The 24,852-nt window shown below is 41.2% G+C and overlaps 1 protein-coding gene across 2 annotated transcripts; it reads left to right on the forward strand.

Annotated features, from left to right (window-relative positions):
- The first annotated feature begins 657 nt into the window (after nucleotides 1-657).
- On the forward strand, nucleotides 658-10,852 carry kcng3 (potassium voltage-gated channel, subfamily G, member 3). Of its 2 annotated transcripts, none has more exons than XM_072265020.1 (2): nucleotides 658-1,625; nucleotides 4,312-10,852. In XM_072265020.1, exons 1-2 carry the CDS (start codon nucleotides 988-990, stop codon nucleotides 4,955-4,957), a joined length of 1,284 nt encoding a protein of 427 aa, XP_072121121.1. In that variant the 5' UTR covers nucleotides 658-987; the 3' UTR covers nucleotides 4,958-10,852. The 2 variants fall into 2 exon arrangements, with proteins under 2 accessions (XP_072121121.1, XP_072121122.1); XM_072265021.1 differs by having other exon boundaries at nucleotides 658-1,595.
- The last annotated feature ends 14,000 nt before the right edge of the window (nucleotides 10,853-24,852 follow it).

Consider the following 24,852-nt stretch of genomic DNA (forward strand, 5'->3'; position numbering starts at 1 on the left):
TATTTTAGGGCATTAATTACTTGCTTTCCCTCCCATTTGTTTCCAAATGTACAGGAAATGAACTATGAGTTTCTTGATCACCGTACACTAGCGCGTATAACAATGAAGCCCAACTATTAATTGAAGTTGCATGTATCCTGGAATACGACAATTCCTGACAAAATCACCGACACTGGAGACAGACATGGTCAGATCAAAGATTTTGTTGGCCAGATTTACAAAACTCTGGTCGGTCTGATGTTCAGCTTGCTCGGTACGAAGTATATTATAGGATCAACGCGCATGAAGAGACACGAAGGGAGATTGAAGAAAAAAGTATGGAAAAGTACATATTCAACTTTTGTCAGGCCTCGGTGGTTCCAAAGTTAATAACATTTGATCTAAAAACCAAATAAATTTCCATCAAAGACAAGTAAACTAAAGCGATTTCCGTTTACGTAAAATCGGTTTTTGATAATTACTCGAAAAGTAAAATCGTGTTCCTTCCTAACGGGTAGGAGGCCAACTCTGCCCATTCAGTTGTACTATCACAATGATATAGTGATGTACTATCACGAAGACACAGTGGCCCAAATAAGGAAGTTAGAATGTTGGTGTAATATTACGTGTAAGCCCAGATCATTGCTGAGGATGTGATATTACATAGAACCAAGTCGATTGCAGGCTGTAGTTGGAGCGGCGCTGTGGTTAGTGGAAGCCTTACGCGTCATTCTCGTGTTGGAGTCCTGTTTGCATCCCGCCAGTGGGGCTGAAAAGAGAGGGCGCCGACCAACAGCGGCTCGGGGATCAAACGCTGCTCTCGCTCCCCGCGCAGGGAGACGGTCTCAAGCTCCAATTGCCATGCCTGATAACTTTTTGACATCATCAGTGTGGGAACCCAGGGAGGATCTGTGCAAATAAATGTTCCAGGCAGTGAGAGCGAAACCCGTGCGCTTAGTCCACGCTTAGCGGACTGAAAGTAAATTCAGCGTCAGGGATTGGCGTAAAATGAAATTTGGAAGCGGCACTTTGATCCTGAATGTTGGGGGGACCCGATATTCGTTCCCGAAGGATGTAATCAAGGACTTTCCGCTCAGAAGGGTGAGCAGACTTCACAGCTGTGCCTCGGAGAAAGAGGTGCTGGAAGTGTGCGATGACTATGATCACGAAAGGAACGAGTATTTTTTTGACAGGCACTCCGAGGCTTTCGGGTTCATCATGCTGTACGTCAAGTATGGGAAGCTCCGGTTTGTCCCTCACATGTGCGAACTGTCCTTTTACAACGAGTTAATTTACTGGGGACTGGACCGCTCGCACCTCGAATATTGCTGCCAAAGGCGGTTAGATGACAGGATGTCCGACACTTACACCTTCTACTCAGAGGAAGAGGAAGAAATGAAAAAACAGAAGAAGAAGGAGTTAAAAAACAGATCTCAGTTTAATAGGAAATGGCTGGACAGGATGAGGAGGACTTTTGAGGAACCCACCTCGTCTGTAGCGGCCCAGATTCTGGCCACCGTGTCCGTTCTATTTGTTATTGTTTCCATGGTGGTGTTGTGCGCTAGCACTCTGCCAGACTGGAAAACAGCCGAAAACAACAGTGTGGAGGAGCACAGGTACACAGAAAATTTAATGGGACCATCAGGGTATCTATAATTCCTTTTTAATTTATGGTGTTTAGTTTCTTTCTAAATGTAAGTCTTACTCATCTCGGGCTGTGAACGTCCCTTGTCCATGAATATGTTTTTTTATGTCATGGTTAAATCTGTGTCTTGTTTTGTCTCTTTTCAGTGTCTTGACTTCACAAAGAAAAACTTAATAAAACACAAACTCCTCGCCCTTCTCCCCGTGTGCAGCTCGGGCTACTGTCGTCTTGCAAATTTAGAATGTCAAATTCATTTGAAATCAGGAAAATAGGGTTGGCTACAGATCTGTCTCTCAAGGTGGCAGACTTGCCTCACTGATTTCTAAGTCAAAGGTTCTAATTTCACTCCAGAATCTAGACATGCATTCCATTGAATTTGGGGCCTTTGGGATGAAATAAATCATATGGTGGACAGAGAAGATCTCTTGGGTTACCTACCCAATATTTATCCCTACCGCCATGTTATTCGTGGAAGTTTGATCATTGTAAATTTACTAGTCTTTCACAACTGTAATTCTACTTTCCAGGTAATTTATAAGCTCTTTATAGGGTCGTGAAAGAAGCATTACGTTCAGTTTTCTCTCCTTCCATGTCTGCCGTCTACTTCTTTGTTGCCTACTCTTTTTCATTGGCACTTGGTTACATCCCGGCAATTCCTGGCATATGCAGTTTGCATTTGCAGTGGATCCCACCACGAACAAATCATAAACAACAGGTATTCTGCAGATGCTGGAAATTCAAGCAACACACATCAAAGTTGCTGGTGAACGCAGCAGGCAGAAGGGTCCTGACGAAGGGTCTCGGCCTGAAACGTCGACTGTACCTCTTCCTAGAGATGCTGCCTGGCCTGCTGCGTTCACCAGCAACTTTGATGTGTATTGCACGAACAAATCATGTCGGATTTCAAAGGACCAATTCTTAATCGGCCGACTGTGTTTCCAATCAGGCAGATCCTTTTGCGTGCTCGCCGGGAAACTGGATAGAAAATCGACATGTTTCCGCCGAATCCTGCAATCCGCAAACAATATGCAAAATTGAATGTGCATGGGGTGTGATGTAGATCATGTAGTGGCAATTCCATTAGATTTTGCACAATTATCTCAACAGTGAATTTAATTAGTGCAAGAGTACAAATTTCTTCAAAAAAGTATGTCTGTACAATCGTTCACTTCAGACCCTTGTTAAGCTCTGTAAATGCGAACAAGTTTAAGTCGAAGTGCCTTTATTGTGAGCCAAACAATGGGATGCTGCTATTTACCAAACACATACCCAACTGGAAAGTTAATAAATTAGAACACGCCGGCATTTTAACTCTTCCTGAACATTCAGATTGAATGGCACTCCCCTATATATCTTCTCCTTTGTATAATATAAAACATTTCTTTTCACCCAAACTTGGAATTGAATAGTAATTTTCTAAAGTCATGGTTTCTCCACTATTATTGCTTTCATCTCCTTCATATATTTTCCTATTTTTGTATTTAAATGACTTCAAGATCAAGCAAAATCCATGCGTGACTAATATTAATAGCTCAGTGTTTTTAAATATCTCCAAGAAATGTCTTTAAAAATTCGATACATTTACTGTGGATCTCCATCCTTGTTTCATCGAGATGGTATGCAAAAATAAAATCCAGCAGCTAATAAAATAACCTTTGCTGATGTAAAGTAGGACAGATAGTTCCCCAGAGAAAAAAAGCCGTGGCTTCACATTCACAGGCTTTTAAACACACATTCTTGCCTGATGCCCGTGCATCACTGAATGTGTACAATCTTCCCTTAAAGTCTCGGGAAGACTTAACAGGTCTCCAAGCAACATTCGCCGTTCTCTTGGAGTCCTCGCCAAGAATTGTATCTTCCCATCAGCTCAATCATAGATATTTGCCGTAAGGATTTTTTTTTCCAGAATACAACAAACCCAGTTCGAAAAGTAACTAACTATGATTCGCTTCAGGATGTCCGGAGATAGTCAAAGACACTTTATGAAAGCAAGACTATTGTTCTTTTGTGCATTTTTACAACTTCTCATAGCCCAAAACAATACTGAAAACTAAAAGTTAAAAGCCATTCTTATAAAGCAAAAACGAATCCTGCGAAAGGCGATTAAATTATTAATCTGTACTGGAGTCCAATCGTACAATGGGATTATCATAAATTTAGCAACGTTTTTAAAACATGCCAGATATTACAGTTACACTCAGATTTGTCCCGTACTGCATGCAGTCGAGATTTCTCCCAGGGTTAAAAGATGAATTTGAAACAAAAACATTTTAACGTCCTTGTTGCCAAGTCAGCTGTCACTGATCGTAACTCTTTGAGGAAAAGCTAAAGGTTATTGCAGTGAATTGTATCCCCTGCGAGGAATGGTGCACACTTTTAATATTTTAAGGACAACTATCCGATGGACAATGTAAATCTTTTCAGTGATATCCACAATGTGTTGTCGGGGCAATAATCGAACAAGGGTATCTATTTACTATCTATTTATTATTTATGGTGCAATTGTAACGAAAACCAATTTCCCCCGTGATCAATAAAGTATGACTATGACTATGACTGTTGCCTAGGAGATCATTTTGAAACTGCCCTTTCATTACATATTGGTTTGTTATGTCATCCAAACATTCATGCATTTTGCTTGAATACTGTTTGCTTGTTTTACTCAATTCTGTATTTTCTGTCTAAAGGATAATCGAAGCGATCTGCATGGGTTGGTTCACGGCCGAGTGCATCGTGAGGTTCCTCGTCTCGAAAAACAAGTGCGATTTTATGAGAAAGCCCTTAAACATAATCGACCTGATGGCTATCACCCCGTATTACATTTCAGTACTGATGTCCTTCTTCACTGGGGAGAACTCTCAGTTACAGCGGGCTGGTGTGACGCTCCGGGTCCTGAGGATGATGCGGATATTCTGGGTGATCAAACTTGCTCGGCACTTCATCGGTTTGCAGACTCTGGGCTTGACCCTAAAACGCTGCTACCGGGAGATGGTCATGCTCCTTGTCTTTATCTGCGTCGCTATGGCCATATTTGGCGCCCTCGCCCAGTTGTTGGAAAGCGGGCTTGACCTGGAGGATAAAAATGAAGCATATACCAGTATCCCTGCCTCGTGTTGGTGGGTGATCATCTCCATGACCACTGTGGGTTACGGGGACATGTACCCGTTCACCGTTCCCGGCAGAATCCTGGGAGGAATGTGTGTTGTCAGTGGCATTGTCCTCCTTGCACTGCCCATCACTTTCATCTACCACAGCTTCGTGCACTGTTACCATGAGCTCAAATTCAGGTCCGCTCGCTGCGGCAGGAGCTTATCCTTGGAATACCTAAACTGATGGAGAGGGATGAAGTGAGAGAAACTCAGATTGGCATGGATCAGTTGGGCAGAATGGCCTGTTTCTGTGCTGTGGACTCTTGTAATCAATTGGGGGTCCAGAGGCTGCGTTATAGCAAACCAGCCAGGTTGAGAGGTAGAGGGAGATTCGTGGTAGAATGCTCTGGGATCAAAATTCATTGCAAAACAATAAAATGGTCATCCACTCCCAGAAAAGTGATAACATCAGTTTCACTCACAATAATTCCAAGGTTCTGAATAAAACTGAACCCCTCCTACAAACTGAGGGATTATCATTCATATTGATTATTTAACAACCTGTAAACACACATCAGCCAACAAAACTTACTGTGTAAGGAGTGGGGAGAGAGAATGCCAAGAAGACAGGATCCAAGCAGCATTTTCAATTTGCTAAGCATGTGGTGCAGATATTGTTTGATCTAGTAGTCAGTGGGCTAATAGAAGTGACAATTCAAGCTTGAGCTAACCATTGGTGAAATTAGAACCTTTGGAGTTTGGCTTTTTCATCCAATACTGTATGCCTAAAACTAATCTTCAATAAAAATAGCTCCTTATTGTTTTATGTTTGAGCCCATTCACAGCTTGTTAGACTATATAACATGCCAGGAGGAGTTGGTTACTGAGGGAAGGTGCAGGGTACTAGACCACTATTGATTTGCTGGCATCTTCACATTGATGGAACAGGAACCTTGCTTTCAAAGTTAGTGCCAGAGAAAGGCAAACTGTAGAACAGTTGAAGAGTAAGGTGCAGCTAGGCTAATCCTCCTTAGAAAAGAACTGGAAGAATTAGTTCCTTTGTTCAAATTTTAGCAGATGAACTTGTATTTTGGCCATTTAAGAATACCCTCTTAATTGTTTCTGTCGGTATTTTATATAAAAATTTTCATTTATGTTCCTCAACAAAATACTGGTTTAACGTTGTAGAAAATATTTCTTATTCTGATCTACACAAGAGTGAGTCTAGCATACAATAAGTATACACCAAGAGTTCGACAGACAAATATTCATTACTTTTATAGAACTAGACCAGCAATATGAGTTTTATGGCAACAAAAATAAGGCAGTACAGGCCTATCCAGTGGCAATTGACCAATGTCCAGACATCCCAAAGCCTTTTTACTATTTCCATGATTGGAGCGATAGATGAGTCCAATCCTAACAGCACTCAGGAAATTGAAACTATTCAGAACAAAATGCCCTGTTTGATTCTCACACCATTTATGACCTGAAATATAAATTCTCCACCCTGCGTAGCACCCCCCCCCCCAACAGCACCACCTCTACCACCAGCAAACTAAAGCTGCAGCATGTGTCATCTACAAAATAACTGCAGTTATACGTCTGTAATTTTCTAATGACCTCCAAGATCATTAAGCACAAGGGCTTCAGGTGCATGGGGACACCACCAAATGAATGCTCCCCTCCAAGTCACACAGCATCCTGTTTTGGAAAAACATTGCCAATCCTTCATTGTCATTAGATTGAAATCCTAAATTGCCTTGCCCAAACCACTGTGGGGGCACCTTCACTAATACTGCAGTCCAAGAAGGCGTCTTATTGTCATGTCTTTTAGGGTAATTATGGGTGGGTCTGCCATTGATGCCTAGATGCTTAAGAAGTAATTCAAAAATTGTGTACTCAGCATCTTATGTAATAACTGGGGCAGAAATGAAATTTTTCCTGATGGTTCTGGAATTCCCAGATTAGGTGTAACAAAAGTTACCTCTATGTAAACTCATACATCCTGTTATGTGCACCCACAGACAATATACTTAAAACTGTCTACACTTGAAAACAATTTGGTATTTGGTCTAGATGTGAAAGTAAGAGAAGAAATGGAAGAGGTCATAATCTTTCAAACACCTATAGATTAAAGGGTGGTACATGATGATTGGAAAATTGTACATTATACAACTTTGTTTAAAAAGATAGGTGGAGTGAACCCAATAATTATGGACCATTTGCTTTAACATTGGTGGAGGTTAAAGTTCTAAAACCAGTAATCATGGATAGAATTAGCAGTCACTTGGACAAGTGTGGATTAATCAGGGACAGCCAGCGTTGATTTGTTAATCAGAAGTTATATTCAACTGACAACTGAGATGGTGAGGGGAATATATGTAATTGATAAGGAACCACAAAAAAGATTGAAGACCACTGAATAAAAATGGCTCTAGTGGCATGGATAAAAAATTAGCTAAGTAACTAGAAACAAAGAGTAGATATTTTTCGAACTGGAGGGAAGTGTATAACGGAGTTTACCAGCAGATAGTAGAGCAACCACTACTTTCTGCAATGTATATTGTATCAATGAATGGATTTGAGTGACAGGAAGTACATTCCAAATCCGCACATGGCATACAACTTGGAAGAATTGTGAAGTATGAGAAAAAAAACATTCTTCAAGGATACATATTCAATCTGGTAGAATGGTTGGACAGGTGGCGGACAAAGTGCGAAATGTGAACTATTAAATTTTGATAGGCAAAGCATTCGAAAAATATATTGCCCAATTCTACAATAGGTATAAAGCAGAGAGGTCTGGGTCTTTATGAAAAATGTTGGTTAAAAGTGGCAGGTCAGTTGAGCAAGCGGTTAAAATGCAAATGGCATTCTGTTTTATAAATAAAGGTACAGAGTACAAAAGCACAGAAAAAAAAATGGACCTTTATAAGATATTGGTTTGGACACAACTGAAGAACTGTGTCTGTTTCTGGGTGCTGGTTTTTTTTTCAATATGCATAAAGATATGAAGAAATAGAATTATAGGCACCAGAACCACAAGTGGTAAGAGGTGAAGCTTTCTTTACTCAACAAGTGGTTGGGATGTGGATTCAATGGCATGAGAAGTACCAAGGGCAGATTCAATTGTACCATCAGAATAAATATCTGAAAAAAGAAATTCACAAGTTTTATAAAGAATGGGTGTGAGCAGGTGGTGGAACCAACTACAGTGCTCTTTCATAGATTTGGTCATGCGTCATTGATAAGCTATCAAAAATATGAAAAAAGACCTACTAGTACATAAAATAGTCTTAAGCAAAATTACGGCAAACCAAAATATGTATTATAAATATGTGAAGAGCAAAAGATAAGTAAGGAAAGAATAAGGTCTATGAAAGGCCAAAAAATAGGCTAATGTGTATGAAAAAAAATTGGTATGGATCTGAAAGAGATAATGCAGGAATTGCAGTGAAAAAGGCAGACCGTGAAATACTGAACGCAGTAAACATAATGATTGAAAAATACTGAGGGATCTAGTTCTTTGTTGTGCCTTATATTGTTGGTGAGAAAACTATTTGTAAGTCAATAGTATTAACCATTATTTAAAATATACAGGATAGAATGATAAATAAATCCTGGGAAGGACATATCTAAAAACTTTATCTTATTTTTAAATAGTAAAAGGAGGGTTGATAATGATTGCATGGTTATAAAAACATTTAATACAGCCATTGACAAGCTTTCAGATGGTAAACTTTTCAATAAAATAAAACCCATCACTTCCAAAAGAAAATGGCATTCTGGGATCAAGGTTGGCTCAGTGATAGAAAGCAAAGAATTTTGGGCAAGCTGATTTTTTAATGACTGTAAGGCTCTTTTCAATGGAGTTCTGCAGGGTTCAATGTGAAAATTTGGCAGCTGTATGTAACTCAATTGGTAATGTTCTGAGTTGGAAGACTGTAGGTCCAATTCCCAATCCAGAGATCTGAGCTCAAAATGTAGCCTGACATTCCAAAGCAGTATTGAAGGAGCAATTGGATTTAGGATTGGGTGTTAAACATCCGCTTCAACTGCTCCCTCAGATACGCATTAAATATCCCATCACAATACCTCAAAGAAGAATAGAATTATTCTGCTGGTGACCTGGCCAAATTTAAGAATCTTTAAAAAAAAACACTGGTTATTATCAGCTGAAGAAGATTATTGAGCACAAATTGACTTCTGCATTTATTATGTTACACACCGAATATATTTAAAAAATCATCACTGGTTTTAAGTACTTTGGAGAGTGCTTAATCAGGATTGCTGTATAGTTGCAAGTTTTCTTTGTTAAAGCTCTTTGGGAGGAAAGTAGATTAAGACGTTTACAATTTATATAAAACTGGCCAAGTGACTGACAGCGCAGAGGGAAACTATTGCGAATGGCATTACTGTATCAGTGAATTGGTCAGGTGGGTAAAATGGAATTCAACTATAAGAAATGTGAGGTATTGCACTGGGAGATCAAACAAGACAAGAGGATAGGTTCATGTCTTGTTCAGTTGAGTTCATAAGATGAGTTTAAGTGCAGAGGGATCTGGGAATGCTTGGTCCCAGAGCCCTGCATTAAGATATTAAAATTGAGCATGTAGGAGTTAGTATGATCTGAATTACTGTTCAACCACAGTGGGAATATTTCATGCAGTTCAGGTGAGAGGGTACACATGAGAGTATATAAAACACCTGGACTGAATTTAGTTGGGGGATAGCTGCAGGAAGTAGAAGCTTTCATCACGTATAGAAACATGTGTGGACAGGACTTGATTTGCAGTAACCTACAAAAAAGATTCAACTGGATACTCCTCCTTAGCCAGCCGAATGATCTCCTGTATAGGAAAGTGAAACTGGGGGAGAAGATAAGCTGAACATCTACGACCAAATTTTCCTCAAGTTTCTGAGCAGCCGAAGAACTGCATTTTTTCCTGAGATCAGATTCAAAGCCACAATAGGACACTTCAAGCAGTCAGTTATGATATGTTAAGCATGCCCTGAACAGAAATAATCTTAAATAACATCCAGATGAGCAACCCTGTGAAGCATTCACCAAAACATTTAATTAAATCTGCTCTGAAAATAAATTGATAAAATCTGATGCAGTCTTTCAGAAACCAAGGGGAAAATGAGAAATATTAATCTCCGTGGAGCACATCTCTAGTTGAAATGGTCAAAGCAAAGTATAATCCAGAGTAAAACGCAATGGGGAAATCAAAAGAAAGTGACTTTTCCTCAATTATCTCACAGACTGCAGTAAACTTTGTTTTAACATGGACTTCCCAAACCTTTGCAACTTTCCATTAGATTTTGTCAAAGTTGACCCTCAGTTTCTAGACTAAGGCAATAACCAGTGTCCAGGGATCTCTATAAGTAAGCTTCAGAGCCTGACTACCCACCCATCTCCCAACGTTCTTGAATCTTGCAGAAATAATTGCAATGTAAACCTAGAGAACCGTTCTAAATACAGCAACCTGATTTCTTTTCAGGATGATTCCAACAGCAGCACAAAGCACAAATGGAAGAGTATCCCTGGTGGCAACAAGAGTCTTAAACAAGCAGCAGATAGATGTGCAGTGATTTGCCACATGGTTGCCTTCACTGGAATTGAACTGAATGATTGAGGTGCAAAAGATATACTGCTGGAGGAACTCAGTGGGCCAAGCAATATATGTGGAGGCAAAGGGATGGTTGGCATTTTGGGTCATGATCTTGCACTAGGGCTCCTGATAATGGATCTCAACCATCCCTTTTCCTCCACAGATTCTGCCTGACCCACTGAGTTCCTCTAGATTTTGGCATCTGTATTCTCTTGTATCTCTGAATGATTGTGGTAGAAGGTGTAAATCATTTAAGCAGACCAGGTCCCTCCCCTGCAAGTGAATGCAGATGGATCGGCGAAACTGCAGATTCCTATGGATTGTTGGGAGGGAGAGAAGGAGTGAACTAACAAGGCCAATTCAGCTGCCGCAGGTTACGATTCTATTGACGAATCAACACATTCCTGGAAGATATTCAAGACAATTGCAGATTTTTGTAAAAGATAATTCCTTGTTTTGGCCCTAATATTCTGTTTGCCAGCTTATTTGCAGAAAATATATTTAAAAATATTAAAATCATTTGGTACATACAAGCTTCAAACCAATTTATTTGTAATTTTGTAGTAAACTGTATTTTCTATACCACTAAAACCCGAGCTTTTCTTTGAATAAAAAACATAATATTGGACCATTGTGAGTGACACAAGCATCATAAAAATGTGGCAAGGTACTTATCAAAAGCTGCAGATTTCATAATTTTCTGAATAGGCAGCTTGTGGAGATTCCCAAATGGGGTTTGTCCTTGTCATGAAGTCCAATGATCAAGCAAATCTCTTACTACGAGTTTAGAAATTAACTTCTCAATCCAGAATAACTTCAATGCAAAAGTTGCAGTGGACAATTTTCAGATATGGACTTTTTAAATTCCCAAGATGCAGCCCACAGAAAGTTTGGACCAAGTGTAAACTTCAAGAGGAGCAGATTTAGAGGTGAAGTTTTCTGATGATCTTTACAATTAATGCAAAGCCAACGATGAAAGTAAATTGGTAAGGCACATCAGTCAGAACATCACTGATATAATCATTATTTATATCACAATGCCCAAATAAAAAATAAACTACTTTCACTCTGTGGCAGATGGACAGCTTACATTTTAAGGACAACCACCTTGTGCTTATTTTCATAATCTCAATATAAAGTCCTACACCTTTATTTATAATGATGACTAATTATGTAAACCATTCTGACAATCAAAACTGATTAAGCCAAAAACACCTGTGCATTAAGAAAAACATGTGCAATTGGAGGAGGTAACGTAGGTGGTTCCCATTCGGATTAATGAAGAAATTAGTTGACAGGTTTAGCTGCAGATGCAAAAGAAGTAGAATGTTCACTAAGTTTCTTTCCAATACATCCATTACTTTAAAAGAATAATTGCACAACTATTTCTTCAGGACTTATGCAATCTTTCCACTGAGAGAATGCAGGATTGTAGGAATTTCCAGGCATAGATATTTAACATTACTGATTGATCACCAGTGAAACTGTGCATAGTAAATCAGAGTCTCATTCCTGCTAGTTTCTGTTACTTTCATGACCTGTTATTCTACTCTTTTGTCTTTTACTCAGGTTACTTCCTTTTGCCTTTGGATAGAAAGCACATTGGCTCCATTTGAATTAGCAATGGTGGGATTTCCAATCTCACTTTGGAATTCGCTTCACATATAAGGGTCTTGTAATTTTCCAGCACTTTTCACAGACTTAGTAAATATGGAAGTCCTTTATAGTCAATGAAGTAGAGTTCAATTGTCATCACTTGTAATGCAGGAAACACAGCACTCAAACTGCACAGAAAAATTGCTCAAAAACAGCAGTTATTGAATATTTCAACCAAATAATCTTAGTGACTTAATTGAGGGATTAATGTTGGTGAGGTAAAAAGGTGTAACTTCAAAATGGCATCTGTGAGATCTTCTTCTTTATGTCCACATAACAGAAGAGATGGCTCTCTGCATAATACCCCTTATAAGGATGGCACCTCTGACAATGCCCACTCTTAGGGCATTGGGTCCATATTTTAAGAATTGGATTCATCTCCTACTTTAGACATTACACCTCCAATATATTTATGCAAAATTGTAAGGATATTTAACCCTAAAAGAAATGTAATGTAAATCACAAGTAAACTTCATCACCATGCTCTGGGCTAATAAGCAGAGTCATTCATTACTTGACAGTTAATCTGTTTCATCAATTCCAAACATATTAACAGTGCATCAAGTGTATTAGTTATAATTGTCAGATATAAATGTATCTAAAAGGAAGCAGCAACACACAAAGACCTGAATTTGCCTTTGATATCTTTTTTTCTTACTGTGTTCCTCCTTGTTCTTCAGTAATCCCCAGAGGCTGATTATGCCTTGATTCATTCAAGATCTCAGAATCAGAATGAGAATTAGGTTAGTTATCATTGACACAGAGTGTCATGAACTTTGTTGTTTTGCAGCAGCAGTAGAATGCAATACATAAAATACACTAAAAACACACACACGAGCCAGCTGGTGGTGCAGTGGCATCAGCATTGCACTTCAAGGCAGATGGTCCTGAGTTTGAATCCGGCCGGGTCCCAACCTGCAGCAGTATCTGCGCGGGAGAAAAGCCTGGCAATCTCTTCCATATCTTGCCAGGAAAACCCAATGGACAACTACACTTCCAGAGGATCACCGTGAGTCGATGATGACTCGACGGCAGTCAACAACAACACCAAGATACACAGTATATAGACACCCAGTGGCTACTTTATTAAGTTCACCTGGTGCAGTTGTTGTTCAGATCAACAATCAGATTGGGGAGAAACGTGATCTAAGTGACTTTGACCACGGGATGATTGTTGGTGCCACTTTGGGTGGTCTAGAATCTATGCTTCATGATAAACTCTTTGTGGTGCTCGGACATAGCAATCTTGTCACACTCTTGTTCCCGCATTCTGGAATACCTAATGATAAGTGTCAACTATTCTGCCTACCAACAGAGCTCCCCTTTGTGATCCTGACCGACCACAGATTATTTATCACCAAAGGCTGATGTTGAGCAAGTACTCGAGGTATTGACTATTGCGATCAGCAAATAAGAAATACTTCAAATCATAGTCGGAGGCTTCAATCAGGCTCCTTTAAAGAAATCCCAGCCCACTATCATTGGTATATCACCTGCAGCATAAGAGGTCTCAAAACACTCGACCACTATGATAAGGAATGCCTACCGTTTAATCCCTAGACCGCATGTCAGGAAATCTGATCATCTGACTTGCTCCTTCAACCTGCATACAGGCAGAAGCTAAGGATCAAGACTCCAGACTTAAGAATAACAAAGAGGTGGTTAGGGGAGGCAGAGGAATGACTACAAGATTGCTTTGAGTCGGTGGACGGAACATGTTCAAGGACTCATCAGAAGATCTGAACAAATTCACCATGGTTGTCACAGACTTTATAAAGACAGTCATAGACAAGTTTTCCCCCCCAAAAAATCATTCAGAGTCTTCCCCAACCAGAAGCCCTACATGAACCATGAGATCTGCAATCTGCTGAGAACCAGATCAGTGGCATTCAGGTCTGGTGACCAAATAAAATACAAGGGGTCCAGGTCTGACCACCAGAAAGTCATCTCCTGTGCGAGGTGGACTTCTATGTTTGCTTTGACTGTCAAAACCTGGAGGCACCTTCGCAAACTCCCACAGCCCCTAAAAGCCCAGTGATTTCAGTCTATGTTACTGTTCGTCCATCGTTGACGTCGATGAGGACCTCGACACCATAATGATGGTCGAGACTTGTGCATGATTTGGATTTAAGTGAGGGAGAGTTGTGCAGCGTTAGCCTCGCTCTCTCTTCCCAATTCCCATCTGGGTCCAGTGGCAAGACAGAGTCTAGACAGCTGGAGATGGGACTAGGCGCAGTGGATGACCAGGACGTCTTCTGTGTCTTGTCCTGCTCTACACGTTCCACGACGCTTGCAGAGACCGCCGCCTTGACCGTTGGACCTTCCATTGGTCTCATCCGCTCAATCCGCCAGAGTCTGTCTTCACATGCTGGGATTTCAGTCTATAAGGCCAATGTGATAGCATTCTTCGGGAGGATAAGCCCAAGGAAAGCATCTGGTCCAGACAGGGTACCTGGCCAAGTACTAAAGACCTGTGCTGATCAACTGACTGGAGTGTTCACTGGATCTTAAATTTCTTGCTTCAGCAGTTTGAGGTTCCCACCTGCTTCAAGCAGACTTCAATTATACCAGTGCCTAATAAGAACGTGGTAACTTGCCTCAATGACTGTCGACACTTACATCCACTCTGATGAAGTGCCTTGAGAGTTTGGTGACTAAACATATCATCTCCTGCTTGAGAATCAACTTGGATTGCTCCAATTTGCCCAATGTCACAACAGGTCAATGGCAGATGCCATTTCATTGGCTCTTCACTCAACCCTGGAACATATGGAGAGTGAAGGTGCATACATAAGGATGCTCTTCATTGACTACATTTCAGCATTCAATGCCATCATTCCCTCAAAACTAATCAATAAGCTCTATGGCCTAGGCCCCAATACTTCCTTGTGCAACTGGATCCTTGATTTCCTCACTTGCAGATCCCAGTCAGTTTGGATTGGCAACAACATCTCCTCCACAATCTCCATCAGCACAGGCACACCACAAAGCTGTGTGTTTAACCTCCTGCTCTACTCGCTTTATACTGTGAGGCTAAGCACAGTACTAATACTGTACTTAAATTTGTTGATTACAGCACTGTCAAATCAAAGATAGTGACAAATCAGCATATACGAGGGAGATTGAAAATCAGGCTGACTAGTGCCGCAACAACTTCTCACTCAATGTCAGCAAGATCAAAGAGCTGATTATTGACTTCAGAAGAAAGAAATCAGAGGCTCATGAGCCAGTCCTCATCGGGAGACCAGGGGTGGAGAGGCTCAGCAACTTTAAATTTCTCCGTGTTATCATTTCAGAGGATCTGTCCTCAGTCCAGCATCTAAGTGCCATTGCAAAGAAAGCACAGCAGCGTCTCGACTTTCTTAGAGGTTTGCAAAGATTAAGCACGTCATCTAAAACTTTGACAAGCTTCTATCGATGTGCGGTGCTGAGTATATCGACTGCTTACATTATGGCCTGAGTTTACAGAGAATGGTGTGAAAAACAAAAAACATTCGGTGCGCAGCAGATCTGTGGGTGAAAATGCCTCGTTAATGAGAAAGGTCAGAGGAGAATGGCCTGACTGGTTACATGTTACAACAGTGGTGTGCAGACCAGCATCTCTGAATGCTCAACTTGCCAAACCTTCAAGTGCGTGGGTTACAGCAGCAGAAGTCTACAAACATGCACTCAGTGGCTCTGTGGCCACGTTATTAGGTACAAGAAGTGTCTACCCACTGAGTTTTCTTTCCAGCAGCTTGTGATTCCATCTGCAGTCTCTTCTGTCTTTGTGTGGATGATATACTCCACTGACTGAAGCTTGTTGAGCATAATAAAATTTTGTTGCTGGAATCTTGACCTGACCTGCCAATAGATTTGGGGGATTTTCTGAAGACTGGTTTGGTACAAATTATGTTCTCAGTATTATTTATTTACTTATTTATTATATTGTTATTAGTATTATTAGTTTTTTTATATTTGCACATTTTGTCTTCTTTTGCATATTGGTTTATTTGTGTGTATTTTTTCATCAATTCTATTGTATTTCATTAGTTTTTACAGTGAATACCTGCAAAAGAACTGAATTTGAGAGTAGTATGTTTACTTTGAACTTTGAGGATGTGTTGGGATGGAGTCAGGAACAGGTATCAAAAAGAGAATTCTGATTGAGGAAAAGTTTAAATTACTCTTTCCAGTGGCTAATGACCAGCTCTCTATCCTTGAGATCTCTTCTACTCTTGCCTCTCAGTAAAGTGGGTTCTTGGATATTTGGGCCATAATTACCTCGATAGCACTGCAGAATGCATGCTATGGTTATTGTCTAGCTATTCGATTGCCTGTACCTTTTTTCCATCCACCACGAGTTCTTTAGTTACAAAGTTTTTTTGAAATACCTCAACCTATAGACATCTGTAGAATTGTTTCTTTTTCCACAATGGCGTCTCCAGTTTAGGAATATCTTGAGTTGTGATTGATTACCTCCAGAACCTCCTTATTGTTCTTATAAATCCAATATCAGTTTTGGGTTCCAGTGCAGAAGTTTACAGGCTCTTCTCAAATGCTAATTATGGTGGAATTAGAGCAGATGATGCACTTTTGACCTCTATGGTACATGTTGTCTGGGCCATCACCATGATGTGCAGAATGGAGACTTCTCATAAATATCGCAGTATGGTGTTGTAAAAAGACAGTAAAATAACATTTCTGAGGGGTTTTTTTGAATAATTATTTTGAGTTGTTTTTCAAGTAAGGTTTCAAATTCAAACAAATAGACAGTTCTTATTTTTTAAGGTAGGAAGCAGTCCCCTCGGTGACTGTCAGGAGAGGGAGAGGGAAAGGGAAAAGGCAACTGGTGCAGAGTACCCTGTGGCTGTTCCCCTCAGTAATGTATACCGCTTTGGATAGAGTTGGGGGGTGGGGGGGGAGGGGTTGACCTGCTAGGGGGAAGTTGCAGCAATCAGGTCTCTGGCACTGAGTCTGGTTCTGTGGCTAAGAAGGGAAGGGAGGAGAGGGGGAGTGCAGTAGTGACAGACGATACCATAACTAGAAGAGAAGGAAGCAGATTCTGTGAACGTGAAAGTAACACCCAAGTGGTACGTTGCCTTCCAGGTGCCAGGATCAGGAATGTCTTGAATCGGGCCCATGGAATTCTAAAGGGGGAGGGTGAACAGCTGGAAATCGAGGTACATATTGGTACCGAAGACATAGGTAGGAAAAGGGTGGAAGTCCTGAAGAGAGAATATAAGGAATTAGACAGGAAGCTGAAAAGCAGGACCTCCGGGGTAGTAACCTATGGATTGGTGGCTATGCCATGTGCCAGTGAGGGTAAGAATAGGATGATTTGGCAGATGAATGCATGGATGAGGAATTGGTGCAGTGGGCAGGCTTTCAGATTTCTGGATCGTTAGGATCTGTTCTAGAGAAGGTATGACCTATACAGAAAGGATGGGTTACACCTAAACCTGAAGGGGTCCAATATCCTTACTAGGTTTGCTAGAGCTGTTGAGGAGGGTTTAAACTAATTTGGCTTGAGGATGGGAACCAGAGTGATAAAGCTGAAGATGGGGCAGTGTGTAGTGAGACCGTGAGAAAAGACAGGCAAATAATAGGGCAAAATTGCAGTCAGTTGGATGAGTTAAAGTGTAATAAAATCAAAAAGGGTGATGAGTATAGGACTGAAGGTGTTATATTTAAATGCATGCAGTATATGGAATAAGGCAGATGATCTTGTAGTGCAGTTAGAGATTGGCAGGTGTGACATTGTGGGCATCTCTGAATCATGGCTGAAAGAAGATCATAGTTTGGAGTTTAACATCCAAGGATACATATTCTATCAAAAGGAAAGGCATGCAGGCAGAGAGAGGCTTTATTGGTAAAAAATGAGATCAAGTCCTTAGAAAGAGGTGACAAAATCAGAAGGTATAGAATCCTTGTGGATAGAGTTAAGAAACTGCAAGGGTAAACAGGCTCTGATGGGAGTTATATACAAGCCTCTGAACAGAAGCCAGGATGTGGGCTACAAATTACAAAGGGATTTTGAAAAGGTATGTAAAAAGGCCAAGGTTGTGATAGTCATGGGGGATTTCAATATGCAAGTAGAGTGGGAAAATCAGATTGGTACTGGATTACAAGAATGGGAATTTATAGAATGTCTACGTGATGGCTTTTTAGAGCAGTTTGTGGTTGAGCCCACTAGGGGAATGGCAACTCTGGATTGGGTGTTATGTAATGACTCAGATTTGAGCAGGAAGCTTAAGGTAAAGGAATCCTTATAGGGCAGTGATCATAATATGATAAAATTCACTCTGCAGTTTCAGAATATACCTTGAGCCTTGAAGGAGAAGCTAAAATCAGATGAATGAGAGAGGAGCTGGCCAAAGATGATTGGAAGTGGACACTAGCAGGGATAATGGCAGAGCACCAATCGTTGGTGGTTCAGCGGGAAATTCGGAAGGTGCAGGAAGGATACTGTACTTCACAAAGATGAAGAAGTATTCTAAAGAGAGGATGAGGCAACCGTGGCTGACAAGGAAAGTCAAAGAGAACATAACAACAAAAGAGAGGCATGCAATATAGCAAAAACTAGTGGGAAGGTAGAGGATTGGGAAACTTTTAAAAACCAACAGAAGGCAACTCAAAAAGCCATAAACACAGTAAAGATCAAACAACAGGAATTCTGCAGATGCTGGAAATTCAAGCAACACACATCAAAGTTGTTGGTGAACGCAGCAGGCCAGGCAGCATCTGTAGGAAGAGGTGCAGTCGACGTTTCAGGCCGAGACCCTTCGCCAGGACTAACTGAGTTAGTCCTGACGAAGGGTCTCGGCCTGAAACGTCGACTGCATCTCTTCCTACAGATGCTGCCTGGCCTGCTGCGTTCACCAGCAACTTTGATGTGTGTTGCGTAAAGATCAAACATGTAGGTATGCTAACAATAATGAAAATACAAAAATTTTTATCAGATATATTCCATAAGGAGTAAAAGTGAGATGAGTATGGATAGTGGACCACTGGAAAACGACACTGCAGAGGCAGTAAGGGGGGGAAAACAAATGGCAGAGGAACTTAAATATTTTGTGTCAGTCTTCACTGTGGAAGACACTAACAGAATGCCAGATATGTATGAATATCAGCAGGAGGAAGTGAGTGTTCTTGCTATTACTAAGGAGAAGGTGCTTGGGAAGCTGAAAAGTCTGAAGGTAGACAAGTCACCTGGACTAGATGGACAACACACCAGGATTCTGAAAGAGGCAGCTAAAGAGATTTTGGAGGCATTAGTCAGCCCCCAACAAACACATATTCCACTCTCCCCTCCTACCCCTCCTCACAGCCCCCACCCTGCTCTCATGACTATACCCCTTTCCCACATGAAACCACCATGGTGGGCTTCACAGCTGAACAGGTGAGAAGACAGCTGAAACGTCTCAACCCAAGCAAGGCTGCAGGCCGGGATGGTGTCAGTACCAGGGTGCTCAAAGCCTGTGCCCCTCAGCTATGTGGAGTACTACGCCATGTCTTCAACCTGAGCCTGAGTCTCCAGAGGGTTCCTGTGCTGTGGAAGACGTCCTGCCTTGTCCCTGTGCTGAAGACGCCGCGCCCCAGCGGCCTCAATGACTACAGACCGGTGGCATTGACCTTCCACATCATGAAGACCCTGGAGAGACTTGTTCTGGAGCTGCTCCGGCCTATGGTTAGGCCACACTTAGATCCCTTCCAGTTCGCCTACCAGCCCTGACTAGGAGTTGAGGATGCCATCGCCTACCTGCTGAACTGTGTCTACGCCCACCTGGACAAGCCAGCGAGCACTGTGAGAGTCATGTTTTTTGACTTCTCTAGTGTGTTCAACACCATCCGCCCTGCTCTGCTGGGGGAGAAGTTGACAGCGATGCAGGTGGATGCTTTCCTAGTGTCATGGATTATTGATTACCTGACTGGCAGACCACAGTACGTGTGCTTGCAACACTGTGTGTCCGACAGAGTGATCAGCAGCACTGGGGCTCCACAGGGGACTGTCTTGTCTCCCTTTCTCTTCACTATTTACACCTCAGATTTCAAATACTGCACAGAGTCTTGTCATCTTCAGAAGTTTTCTGATGACTCTGCCACAGTTGGATGCTTCAGCAAGGGAGATGAGGCTGAGTACAGGGCTATGGTAGGAAACTTTGTCACATGGTGTGAGCAGAATTATCTGCAGCTTAATATGAAAAAGACTAAGGAGCTGGTGGTAGACCTGAGGAGAGCTAAGGCACCGGTGACCCCTGTTTCCATCCAATGGGTCAGTGTGGACATGGTGGAGGATTACAAATACCTGGGGATACGAATTGACAATAAACTGGACTAGTCAAAGAATACTGAGGCTGTCTACAAGAAGGGTCAGAACCGTCTCTATTTCCTGAGGAGACTGAGGTCCTTTAACATCTGCCGGACGACGCAGAGGATGTTCTACGAGTCTGTGGTGGCCAGTGCGAACATGTTTGCTGTTGTGTGCTGGGGCAGCAGACACCAACAGAATCAACAAACTCATTTGTAAGGCCAGTGATGTTGTGGGGATGGAATTGGACCCTCTGACGGTGGTGTCTGAAAAGAGGATGCTGTCCAAGTTGCATGCCATCTTGGACAATGTCTCCCATCCACTAGATAATGGGCTAGTTGGGCACAGGAGTACATTCAGCCAGAGACTCATTCCACCGAGATGCAACACTGAGCGTCATAGGAAGTCATTCCTGCCTGTGGCCATCAAACTTTACAACTCCTCCCTTGGAGGGTCAGACACCCTGAGCCAATAGGCTGGTCCTGGACTTATTTCCTGGCATAATTCACATATTATTATTTAATTATTTATGGTTTTATTACTATTTAATTATTTATGGTGTAACGAAAACCAATTTCCCTCAGGAGCAATAAAGTATGACTATGACTATGACTATGATTATGATCTTTCAAGAATCACTAGATTCTAGAAAGGTTTCTGAGGACTGGAAAATTGCAAATGTCGTGCCACTCTTTAAGAAGGGAGAGAGGCAGAAGAAAGGAATTACAGGCCAAATAACCTGACTTCAATGGTTTGAAAAAAGTTGGAGCCTGTTATTAAGGATGAGGTTTTGGGGTACTTGGAGGGACATGATATATTAGGCCAAAGTCGACATGGTTTTCTAAAGGGGAAATCTTGCCTGACAAACCCATTTTAATTCTTTGAGGAAATAACAGGCAGGATAGACAAAGAGGAGTCAGTGGATGTTGTTTATTTGGATTTTCAGAAGTCCTTTGACAGGGTGCCACATGTGAGGCTTCTTAATAAAATAAGAGCCCGTAATATTACAGGGATGGATAGAAGATTGGCTGACAAACAGGACGCAAAGGGTGGCAATAAATGAGGCCTTTTCTTGTTGGCTGCTGGTGACTAGTGGTGTACAAAGAGGATCAGTGTCAGGTTGCTTCTTTTCACGTTGTAGGTCAATGATTTTAATGAAAGAATTGAAAGCTTTGTGGCCAAGTTTGCAGATCATACAAAGATAGGTTGAAGGGCAGGTAGTGTTGATGAAGCAGGGAGGCTGCAGAAGAAGTTAGACAGATTGCGAGAATGGTCAAAGAAGTGGTTAATGAATGTAGGGAAGAGCATGTTCATGTATTTTGGCAGAAGAAATAAACGTGTGGACTACTTTGTAAACAAGGAGAAAATTTTAAAAAATCAGAGGTGCAAAGACACTTGGGAGTTCTCATGCAGGATTCCCTTCATGTTAATTTGCAGGCTGAGTCATAGGTAAGGAAGGCAAATACAACGTAAGCATTCATTTTGAGAGGACTAGAATACAAAAGCAAGGATGTAACTCTGAGGCTTTATAAGGTGTTGGTTAGACCATATTTGAAGTATTGTGAGCAGTTTTGGACCCCTTATCTACAAAAGGATGTAATGAAATTGGACAGAGTCCAGAGCTGGTTCATGAGAATGATTCCAGGAATTAAAGGGTTAACATATGAGGAGCATTTGATGACTCTGGGCCTGTACTCGCTGGCATTTAAAAGAATGATGGGGGATTTCATTGAACCCTATCAAATATTGAAAGGTCTTGATAGGGTGGATGTTTCCTATAGTGGGGAGTCTAGGACAGGAGGGCGCAGCCTCAGAATTGAGCAATGTCCATTCAGAACAGATATGAGGAAAATCTGTGGAATTCTTTGCTGCAGGTGGCTGTGCAGGCCAAGTCATTGAGTATATTTACGCTGGAGGTTGATAAATTCTTGATTAATCAGAGCATCAAAGGTTACGGGGAGAAGGCGGGAGAATGGGGTTGAGAAGGATAATAAGTCAGTCATGATGGAATGGTGGAGCAGACTCAATGGACCAAATGGCTTGATTCTGCTCCTGGGTCTTATGGCCTTTATTTTACAGGGCAAGGCTATATCAGAATGCTGTTGATTGTAATATTTGGCTTTTGTTGCCAGAGGTAACTGAACTTTTTTTATGATAATATATCAAACATTTAAATTTCTTATCTATATTGCTGCACTTAAAGGGGTGGGTTTTATTATTTCTGTACAAAAAGGGTTGAAAGTGGAAGTATATGAAAACATTCATTAAATGAGATAGCTGGATAGAGAACATATATATGTCCTTGAAAGCAAATGTTTGTCTACACACCTGACACAGAGACCACAAAGACCAACTCTGGAAGAACCAAAGGGGTAGATTTTCAACTTTCAAGTCAAACATAAAGCTAGCACTACAAATTTGCCACACATTCTTGAAATAGCCAAATTTTTATTTCCAATTTCTAGACTCAGTTTTGGCTTTTCAAGTAAACTCGAGTTTGATTTTTAAACAGAGAGGCTCAGAAAAGAAACTCTTTGACTTCCAATGTAACATAGAGAGAACATCTGCAGCCTAGCTTATGTCTGAATTCCAGACATGTATTTATTTATCTCAGCTCAATTGAGAACTTGTGTCTTTGGGCATTGCAGTGGTCTAATTTTTAATGGTTTTAAAAGTGTTGTGAACTTGAGCATGAATGTAAGTAACATTCAGCTAACTTTTATGCAAGTACTATTTAGCTCATGCCTTTAAACTTCAGAATATGTGTCAGGCTGACATTTTTAGAGGAGAGCAGATGGAACAAATTTTCTAGGAAATCTTCACTGGGCATCAAGATTAAACACACTGTTTTGAAGAAAATCATTTTCTAAGCACAAGCAATTGCTAAATACTTTGCAATGCCTGCCAGGAAACTACCACAGCATGGGAGACACTGTGGAGAATTTAAGACTGGCTCTAATGCATAGCTTGACACTGTGAAATCAGCTGTGGTTTGTTTTCACCTTAATGGCCACGAATACCTTCCTTGCAGCTCCAACAAGACCTGTCAACAGCAGTGGCAATGCCCATACTTAAAAGAAAAAAAGATTAGCTTCATTGTCACATGAACACATCTAATGTACCGTGTCTAGAATTCACATTCCTGGCGTATTTTGGCAGTATATTTGGTGCCATGCTAAAATAAGTATTAGCCTAAATAGAAACATGGTACATTAAACAAAGTAACTAAACAAATCATTTTGATCCAATCAATCATACAAAAAGGTCAACAATCTCTTTCTGCTGAAGTTCATGCTCACATTATCTTTACCCTTTAATCTCTACATCATGATAATTCTGTAACTGGTTTGGAGACTTGCATTGAACCTGCTTCTAGAAATCAGTTCATAAACCATTCCCCCCCTCAAAAAAAATTCATGTGATGAGTCCACATGCCTGTGTGACACTCTGCTACTAAATTCCAGAAGATCATACCTCATCTTTATTTTCTTATCTGCTTTCAATCATCAAGACAGCAGCTAGATTTCATTAGGAGTTTGAAGAGATTTGGTTTGTCCACTAAAACACTCAAATACTCTTATAGATGTACCGTGGAGAACATTCTGACAGACTGCATCACTGTCTGGTAAGGTGGGTGGGGGGGGGCTACTGTACAAGACCAAAAGAAGCTAGACAAAGTTGTAAAATTAGCCAGCTCCATCTTGGGTATGAGCTTCCGTAGTATCCAAGATACCTTCAAGGCGTGCTGCCTGAGAAAGGTGGCGCCCCACGCACTCACCACTCTCTGCATAAAAAACTTGCCCCTAACATCTCCCCTGTGCCTACTTCCAAGCACCTTAAAACTGTGCCCTCTTGTGCTAGCCATTTCAGCCCTAGGAAAAGCCTCTGACTATCCACACGATCAACGCCTCTCATCATCTCATACACCTCTATCAGGTCACCTCTCACCCTCTATCGCTGCAAGGAAAAAAGGCCGAGTTCACTTCAACCTATTCTCATAAGGCATGCTCCCCAATCCAGGCAACATCCTTCTAAATCTCCTCTGCACCCTTTCTATGGTTTCCACATCCTTCCTGTACTGAGGCCACCAGAACTGAGCACAGTACTCCAAGTGGGTCTGACCAGGGTCCTATATAGCTGCAACATTAGCTCTCAGCTCCTAAACTCCACGATTGATGAAGGCCAATGCACGGTATGCTTTGAGTGTCCTATGGACTCGTACCCCAAGATCCTTCTGATCCTCCAATTTCTTTCTATATTATCATATATTGCATTGTACTGATGCTGCTAAGTTAATAAATTTCATGATGCGCGCTGGTGATAATAAACCTGATTGGTTCTGATTCTGATCTCATGCACCTGGGAGTAGATGCAGCATTTTTCCACTGGAGGTCAGTAACCAGTACTGCTCCACGCGGATCTGTTTTGGGATCCCCGGTCTTTTTTTATATAGAAATGACTTGGATAAGGAAGTGGAAGGGAGGATTAGTAAGTCTGCAGATGACACGGAGGTTGGCGTTGTTGCGGATAGTATCGAAGGTTGTTTTAGGTTACAATGGGACATTGATAGGATGT

Source organism: Mobula birostris, chromosome 8, assembly GCF_030028105.1.
Source record: "Mobula birostris isolate sMobBir1 chromosome 8, sMobBir1.hap1, whole genome shotgun sequence".
Classification (NCBI taxonomy): domain Eukaryota; kingdom Metazoa; phylum Chordata; class Chondrichthyes; order Myliobatiformes; family Myliobatidae; genus Mobula; species Mobula birostris.